The following is a 9,711-nucleotide window of genomic DNA, read 5'->3' on the forward strand; positions in this document are numbered from 1 at the left end:
TATTACTGTACTCTACAGAGGATTGAATTTTCTTCTGATAGGCTGGTAAGAGTAGAGGATGAGTTTTTGGCATTTATTTTCCATTTGTTCTTATTTCCAGCGTGTAGCCCTCATTCCCGGGGTGTAGCTCTTCTGAAGATCAACTGAAAGCCTACTGTATTTCCCAGGGTCATTCCAACTTGTCACACCCTGAACCCTGACTTGTATATCTCTAGTACTGTCATAATGTCAACACCTCTGCTTTGCTCTTCATGATCACAGCAGTTTTGCGTCTACTATTTTGGCTTCACACCCCATCCACGGTCAGCTTAGGATTCTAGAGGAAACTGCATGTAGAATTTTAGGCACATGTTTTTGCAGTTCTCTCTACTCTGGACTCTTGGACCCTTGAGTTCCAGAAGCCTTGGCTGAACCTATGTCTAATCTGACTCTTTAGCACAATTGAGCTAATGCAAGATCCCATTCCCTAGCTCTGCAAATCAGCAAATGTGCTGAGGGGGAAAACAAAGACGAAGGTGGGCTCACCTCAGTGCACTTACATTCTGTGTGCAATATTTTGTGCGTATGTTTTGGCTGGCTTGGTTATTGAAACCTTCCATTTTTTTTTGAAGGTACTGTATCCAGCCTGTGCAGCTGTTTTCAGAGGAAGGGTTGGTCTCATACAAGCCAGATTATGTGGTCTCTTATTTATTGTATTTTCTATCCCCTCTTGATCACTTCATTTCCCCTTTTCTAGATATCTTCCTAGTCTGTGTTGCCTTACACAAAATTAAGATATTACCTTATGTTCATTCTCAACATCCTTTCTTACCACAACCTGCATTCTGGAAAACTTTTCATCATGACTACCTTAGGCTGCTATACCTCAACTACAGAGCACAGTACCTTCCAGCACCTTATTCTGGGACTAGTTGACTATTTAAACCCATATTTTATAAGGGTTTTTCAGGGATAAAAGCATCACATCCTTGACATCCATTACTTGGTTCCCACCAAAAGAAACACTGTTATGGCAACTGACTTTCTGGTGAAAAGATGCTGCATGTACCCAGGCTAGCTTTTCTCACTGGAGCCGGCTGTGATGCACCACTCAAATCAAGACACAATCTGTGGATACTGTCATTCCACAACATCTCTTCTTTCTGCCAGTGGGTTCCCGTGGGCTTGTTATTATGCAATCTGCGTCTTCTCTGTAGAGATCTATTTAGTCTTTCATGAAAACTGCACAATAACTCAATTATCCACTGAAATGAAGGGAGCAATGATGTGGATAATCCCAAGACAGCAAATCACCAAAAGCCATTTTGATAGGGTTTCAGAGTGCATGAAGCACACCATCTCCTCCTTACAGATTTTCTGTGTATTTGGTTTTTTCCCCCATTGCATATGGGGTCAAAGTATCCACATTAGGCTGAAGTATGGAAGAAACTGTGTACAATCTATCACAAAATAACTCTTCTGAATAGTGAGAAGTAAATCACAATCACGTCCACCTGATTCTCAGAATCACTTCTATTGCCTAGTTGCTTCCAACTCAGGGTGAAACAACTGTAGACAGACCTTCTGACTCTCACCTTTCTTTTCAGAGGTCCCAGGCGGGAAGTTTTGGCATCTTGTGCTTTGTAGGTCACCCACAGACCACTGGCTATATGCTGTACAAAGCAGACAGAATCTCCATACTTGATTTCCGGAACTCCCATGCCTTCTATCTCTCGCTTGTGACTGGAATCTAATTTGTCCTTGAGTTCCTAATTCATACACAAACGGAAACAAACATAGGCATTACTGATTAAATTAGAAGCTCAATATACAAAACGAATCCCCTGTGAGAAATTTGTAAGTCAGGCAACTGGTTACCAAAATAATCACGATGTGCCTGTCCAAGCCAGGATTTCAGAAAGACTTGCTTCCCTTATCTCTTGTTAATTGTAAAATCAATGGCTTTCGAGTTCTGGTTACTTCAGTGATTATTTAAATCCACGGGTAAAGGGGGCACCTAGTAAGCCCTGTCTTCTGTTCTGATTTTGTGTAATTCTTCACTATATTTTCTACTTTCCTCATCCTGATTTATATACCTTAATAAGTAACCCGTTACTAGCCAATTAACTTATTTCCAGCAAATGACATCTTCCATAATTGTAATGGTTACCTGTCACAAAGCACTCACTCAGAGGCTTTCATCCTATCTATTGATTTCATATAAAAATTTCTTATAAAAATCTGCAGAGAAAGGAGACCCTTTGAGTAGACAGGGGTTACTAACATGGCTTAAGCTAATGTAGTAATTTGTGTATCAGTCTCTTAGGGCCTCCTCAGTGGTGTGTTGTAGTCAAGCGGTTTCATTCTTCAGCTGTCACTGTTTCACTGCCTATTCTCCAGTGTGGAAAAGGGACTTCCTGTGCATCAGGTAACAACACAGTGACAATCTGAAGTACCTGTCACAATAGCGTGTCATGAGGTAGTCCTCTGATGCATGGTAACTTCTTCCCCTCCTCATCAATCAGGGCCTCCGTGGTTCTATTCTGAATGGTTATACCCTATTTCCATTTCTTTTCTACATCTTGCATTAAATTGCTCATTTGTAAAAGCCATTAAAGAGGAAGCAATTTGAACTTTTACAGAATAAAAAATGGCTGTTACCTGTTTGCAAAAACGTTTTTCTCTCTGTCTCTCCCTCTCCCTGCCTCCCTCCCTCCCATCTCCCTCTCTCTCTCTCTTTTTTTTCTTTTTGAGCCCAGAGTCTCACTCTGTCACCCAGGCTGGAGTACAGTGGTACAATCTTGGCTCACTGTAACCTCTGCCGCCAGGATCAGGTGATCCTCCCACCTTACCCTCCTGAGTAGCTAGGACTACAGGTGCAGGCCACTACATCTAGCTAATCTTTTGTTTGTTCATTTATTTATTTATTTATGGTTTTGCTTTCTGCAGAGACAGAGTTTCCCCATGTTACCCAGGCTGATCTTGAACACCTGGGCTCAAGCAATCCACCACCTCGGCCTCCACATTTTTCTCCTTCTTAATAGTGGAACAAACAGCAGCACATGTATTGAGTCATTACCACGCTCAATATAATGTTCTAAGTTCTTTACACGTATTAACTCTCCATAGTGGCCTCTGATGTAGCTACAAATGCCATTCCAGTTTTACAGATGAGAAAATGAAGGAGGTAAATTTGCCCAAGATCATTCCGGAAGTAATGACAGGAAGTCCAGCTCCAGAGTCTGTGCTCTTCTCCTACTCTAAACTACTCCTCACCCGTCAAAACCCTGCTCAGAGGTTACCTCTGTAAAGGCAGAGTCAGTCTCTCCTGCTCTTCTTCCCCAGCACAGTCTCACTGCTCTACTGGGCACTTAGCACATCATCATGTAAAATGTGTTTCTTTATACGACATTTTCTTTTTGTCAGGCTATGAAAAAAATCAAGGGCACAGGCCAAATTTCCATTAATTTTGGATTTATAACAGAAAATTCAACACCTATCAATTACTTAATGGACATATACTGAGAGAATATATATAGCTGAGCAATTTTTTCTTTTACGTTTATTTTTCATTTCAGCTCTTATTTTCCTTCAAGCTTTCATTATTTCGCACAACATTTAAAGGATCACTTGGAGCAATATTAGTACAAGAAATTTCTTTTTCTTTTAAATGTGTGTGTTGAAACATTGGCTGGATTATTAAATATGACTTCTTTACTTTTTCAAGCAGCAAGATAACATCCAAGGATAAGCATGAATTTTTCTTTTGCAAAAAGATTATTGCCAGAAAAATATATTTCTGATTTTGTAACATTAGCTAATAGGATAATAGTATTTGATATATTGGTATTTTCTTTACAGGCAATTCATCAAGAATGCATTTATTCTATAAAACAATGGATACTTAATTTTCACTGCAGCAATATTCACAGCTCTAGAGACACTCGAGCCAGTAACAGAACTGAAAAGATGCCAAAATTCTCATCTCTAGTCTGCTCTCTAACCGTAGCCAATGCAGGGGTTAAAATTATGCACACCACAACTGTTAAATATGAATAATTACATTGATTTCTAATAGCTCCTGATTAAAACAATTCATATTACCCAACTATCAGTGAATATGGTAACTTCATTACTTTCTTGCCTTTCACTTAAACATGGCTTTGCAAAAAAAAAAAAAAGATCTGTTTTTCTGGAGTCACTGAAATAAACGAATCATGATTCTGTATAGAAAGGAGTGTTTCTGTGTCTTTGTTTTACAAAACAGCATCGGCTTCCAAATTCTATGGTAGTCGCTGCAGTGGCCACTTATAATTTAATAGAACGGTGGCAACAAACGAAGATCTAGAGACAAAATCCATATGAAAAACAACCCAATTCAACCTTAAACAGTAATGATAAATCAGTAAAGGAAATTAAAGAGCTAGGTGATGGAGAGGCTTGATTTTATTGACAGCACATTGGTGATTTTCTTTTGACTTGAGTATGAACTAACGCTCCCTTCTGTTTTTACCTGAATATGGCCCCAGCTGCAGCCACCTTACTGCTAGAAATGGAAATGTTCTAAAAAATAGAGCTAATCCAATCATTCTCTTTCAATAACTCCCAGGTTCCTATGGAATACAATTGTTATCTCTAAAGTTCTTATACCCCAAATGCTCTAACCAAATTGGACTAAGAGTACTTATATTCATGTGCCAAATATTCCCCTTCTTTGGGCCTTTACTGACATTATACTTTCTGTTTGGAATTCCCCTGCTTCATCTTGGCATCTCTACATCTGTATTGTTTATATTTCATATCTTCTGTATATTGTGGTATTTCGATATATTTTTGTTTGTTTGTTTTGTTTTTAATTTTTTATTGCTAAAAAATTAAGACAGTAAAATTTGTTTTCACTGGTGTACAGTTCTACCAGTTTTGACAAGTGCGTAAGTCATATTGCAACCCCTTTAGACAAATATAGAGTAGTTTCATCATCCCAAAAGAGTCCCCCAGGCTCTCCCTTTGAAGTCAGCTCTCCTTTCTCCTGGGCAAGCAGTGATCTGTTTTCTGTTCCTGTGGCATTGCCTTTTCTAAACTGTCACAGGAACACAATAATATATACAGCTTTTTGATTCTGACTTCTTTCACTTAGCATAATCTATTTAAGATTTATCCATTTAGTATGTATACCAGTAGTCTGTTCTGTTTTATTACTGAGTGGTATTCCATGGCATGGATATACCACAGGCTTTTAATCCATTCAACAGAGGACATCTGGTTTACTTTCACTTTTTGGTAATTATGAAGAAAGCTGCTATGAACATTCAGGTACAGGCTTTTTATGAACATAACTTTTTCATTCCCCTTGAGTAAATGTCTAGGAGTAGAATTACTGGATCACTGGAGAGTATATGTTTAACTTTATAAAAACCTGCTAAACTGCTAAACTGGTATTTCGATATTTTTAAAACTTTCTGGCTGGGGAGAGACTGCCTTTCTGGTTAGAGATAGCAAAGGGCTCAGCTGCACGCCTTTGATATGCAATCTAATCAATTCACAACCAGACGTCCTCTAGCTGGCTCACACGTTCCAGGAGGCGATATTCCTCTGCCTTCCCAAGGCCAGGTACTAGGTAGATAGAGACCACCTCTATAGCTTAGAGTCCCCTGAAATTACTCAAACTAGCAAATCCCAAACTGTTTACCCAGCCCTGCCTTGCCTTAACCATGGAAACCCCAACAAAAGTGGTAGCAAAGGTTGTCACCTTGCTTATGCCCCTTGTCTGCCTCCTGACCAAAGCTGGTGCTTTCCTATGTGACCCTGTGTGGCGTGGCACGTCTCCTGTTGCTAGGACCTGTGAGTATAATAAACTTTGTTTTCCTAAGCCTCTCCTGCATCTCCTCACACGGCTGCACCTGACTGATGATCACATAAAGGAACACAGCACAACATCTCATCCATCAAGCCTTCTCTACTTAGCCAAAGCCGGAGGATACCTGTACACATTCTCTGATCTCATGGTTTTGTGGACCCTGCAGGGACTGTCCTTCCAGGGCTAGCCAATTCCTAAAAATGGTAAAGGACTCATCCGGGAGCACACCTTTTATATGCAAACCAATCCAAAGCCCATAAAGCCAACCTCCTCCTTTACCTTCTGGACCCCCATTCCCGTAGCCTAATCTCCCCAGGGCTGGTACCAGACAACCAATAGCAACTCCCATGCTCCAGAAGCTGCTGAAATTATTCAAAGTAGTCAACCCTAAGCCTATTTATCCTGCCTAGCCCATCTCTTTCTATGGAAACCACGAAAAGGCTCTTTCCCCCAGCTTCCCCTCACTCTCTCTTCCTCCTGGAGGATGGTGCTTCTCTGTGTGGCCCTGTGTGGTATGGCGTGTCCATTCCTCTTGGGAATGGAGTCAAACAAGTGTTCTTTTCCAGTGCTGATTGTCTCCCGATTTGTTGGCTTCATCACACCTGAATAATAAAATCCACATTTTAAAAACAGGTATTGTTGTTGGGATACTAGCTGCCCCCTGGCAGATTGAAAATGCCAAAGGTGTAAAACCGGGATTTCTTTGTCTTTGTATTTCATACAATGCTCTGCTTAAAACTGGTTGCAAATCATTTGTTATTGTTTTACTGTTCTACAGACATTCAATCTATATCTGTTTATTTGCATCAACCTTGTTTATGTTAGATGATAAGCTGATCCTAAGAAGGAAGAGGTTATCTGGCCTAATATGTGTTGAAGGGCAGTAATCATTATCCTCTGCCTCCACTGACACCTTATTAAGGAAATGCTCATGACCACATCGTAATTGTCATATTAGTATTTGGCTGAGATGATCAAGTTGCTATGATTGGTTTAATATTCCTGGAATATTAAATGTTTGTCTGGAGATGATCAAGTTGCTAAAATTAGTTTAATATTCCTGGAAGGATGAAGAAAGGAGCTAGAACTAGGCCAGGTGTGGTGGCTCACATCTGTAATCCCAGCACTCTGGGAGGCAGAGGTGGGTGGATCATGAGGTCAGGAGATCAAGATCATCCGGCCAACATGGTGAAACTCCGTTTCTACTAAAAACACAAAAATTAGCTGGGTGTGTTGGTGCATGCCTGTAATTCCAGCTACTCAGGAAGCCGAGACAGGAGAATTGCTTGAACCAGAGAGTTGGAGGTTGTGGTGAGCCAAGATCGTGCCACTGCACTCCAGTCTGGCAACAGAGTGAGACTCCGTCTCAAAATAAACAAATAAGAAAAGAAAAGAAAAGAACAGAAGAGGGGAGGGGAAGGGAGGAGAGAGAGAGAGAGAGAGAGACGGCAGGGGGAGGGGGAGAGAGAGAGAGAGAGAGAGAGAGAGAGAGAGAAGGAAGGAAGGAAGGAAACTAGAAGATGGTGCCAGTGCATTCCAGCCTGGCAACAGAGTGAGACTCCGTCTCAAAATAAACAAACAAACAAACAAACAAATAAATAATAAAGAAAGAAACTAGAACCAATAGTTGCCCAGTGCCTGGTTCAAACTAGGTATTGTGCTAAGTACTTTACAATGAAAACACCATCACGTGAATTTACCAAGGACCTACAAAGTGGTATGTATCCTACATGACACTTCACATTTTCTCTAAATCTTTCAATAGCCCTATGGCTTTTATTATCCTACTTTATAGATGATAACACTGAGGCTTGCAGAGTTTGAGCAACTTGCTCAAAGTCACATAGTTGTAAGCAATAGAACATAATCCAAAATCAGGTACAATTCCAAAGCCAGGTATAATTCATTCGAACAGAATTATCTGAATGGTTACCATTACCAGCAGCACAGTTAAGTAATTAATTGTACCAATAGTTTAGTTGCTTAAAGGTTAATATGAGGAAAAAGTTGATAACATATACTATTAAAGGCCGGGCACGGTGGCTCACGCCTGTAATCCCAGCCCTGTGGGAGGCCAAGATGGGCGGATCACGAGGTCAGGAGATCGAAACCATCCTGACTAACACAGTGGTTTCTCTACTAAAAATCTCTACTAAAAAAATATTAAAAATTAGCCAGGTGTGGTGGCGGGTGCCTGTAGTCCCAGCTACTTGGGAGGCTGAGGCAGGAGAATGGCGTGAACCCGGGAGGCGGAGCTTGCAGTGAGCTGAGATCGCGCCACTGCACTCCAGCCTGGGCGACAGAGCGAGACTCCGTCTCAAAAAAAAAAAAAAAAAAAAAAAAAAAAAAAAAGGAAAATGGCTTTAGGTTCATACAAATTTTAAGAGTTACACATCTTATACAATCAACAAGCACAACAAGGTATGGTCTATATTCAGAGTACAATTGGAGTTTGGAAGAAAAAACAACTCTACCAGGGGAGTAAGGGATGGTTTTCTACAAGAATTTCTACATGACATGAGTGCAGCCAGGGTAGAGAGGAGTGAAGGGTAATGAGGAAGGCATTGGCTTTCTAGTAAAGGGGCACGGCATGGCAAGGAGAATGCTGGAATCCAGAAAGAGATGAGAGCAAAAATTAAGGACTCTGAACTCTATTCTACAGGTTCATATTTCTGAAGCTCATATCGTTAACAGACTTCGTATGGGAAAAAGACGACTGTAGACAAATACCGAATCTTCTTCTAAGAGTCAAAGGGAATATTGTGATCGTATAAGCTCTTGTTTGTCCTATGGTAAAAACAAAACATCAGCATCAATGAAAAAATCAAAATGACCTATTGAACTTGAATGCAGCATTTTGTTTATTTCCTCCCACTATTATCATTGTTTGGAATACCTCTTGGGAAAAGCTAGTGTAGGTAATGGAAAGCCACTGAAACACAGAGTTCCATCTTAGAATAACTGTTCTGGCATCCATGTGAATGATGGGCTGAAAAGACATATGGCTGGAGATGGCTGAGTTGTAGGTGACACCATTAGTATCTAGGATGATATGTGGAATGGAGTAGCTTCTAATTCACGCCTATTAATTAGAGTGAAATGTGTTATTTAATACAATTAAGCCACCTGTGTTTACAGATGACAAGAAAGTACCTTTTACAATACAGGACTGTAGACACCCAGAAATGTTTCAGAGGAAAAGGAGATATGGGAAGGCGGAGTCCATTCATGGATGCCGGGGTGAGCCTTCAAGAAACTCCTGGTTAGCCCACTATTTCCAGGTGTCTCTGGAGAAACCTTGAGGAACCACCTTTGGGTTTGCTTCCATATCAACATAGCCCTCTTAAGACTTTCTCATCTAGAATTTGAGATCTTCGTATTGCCCTTAAAAACCACACACTGCAGGACATTGATAAGAGTCTAGCTGACTCCAAGCTTTGTGTGGGAAGAGGAGGAACGCCTTCCTCTGTTTACTACATGCTGGGAAGCAGATTCATCTGCCTTATTGGGGAAGGCATATTTCTTGAGCAGAAGTCACTGTACTGGGCTCTTTTCTCCGTATTTCTCATTTAACCCTTGCACCACCACCTTGAGATAAGCAGCACTACTTCCATTTTATGGATAAGAAAACTACCAGGTCATCTTCCTGGTCTCATTTAATTTTCACAGCAATCTTTCAAGACATACTTTAAAAAAAAAATCTATATTTTTCACAAAACATATGAACAGCATATGGCAGAGCCAGGGTTCAAACCCAGGCTTCTTCCACTTCAAAGCCCCAGGTTTTCCTTGACTGACTCTCTATTTGGTCTACTTGGAACAATAAACTCTAGAGAAAGCACATCAGTTTAAAGGTTAAAAATCCTTTGTAGATT

The 9,711-nt window shown here is 40.5% G+C and overlaps 1 protein-coding gene across 1 annotated transcript in view; it reads right to left on the reverse strand.

Moving 5' to 3' along the window:
- Window positions 1-9,711, reverse strand: part of RYR3 (ryanodine receptor 3) — a 403,627-nt gene that overhangs the window by 306,369 nt on the left and 87,547 nt on the right. The window contains exon 10 of the mRNA XM_011989131.1: window positions 1,575-1,748. Coding sequence (XP_011844521.1) covers window positions 1,575-1,748 — 174 coding nt within the window. The remainder of the gene's footprint in view (window positions 1-1,574; window positions 1,749-9,711) is intronic.

This window comes from Mandrillus leucophaeus, unplaced genomic scaffold, assembly GCF_000951045.1.
Source record: "Mandrillus leucophaeus isolate KB7577 unplaced genomic scaffold, Mleu.le_1.0 Scaffold347, whole genome shotgun sequence".
Classification (NCBI taxonomy): domain Eukaryota; kingdom Metazoa; phylum Chordata; class Mammalia; order Primates; family Cercopithecidae; genus Mandrillus; species Mandrillus leucophaeus.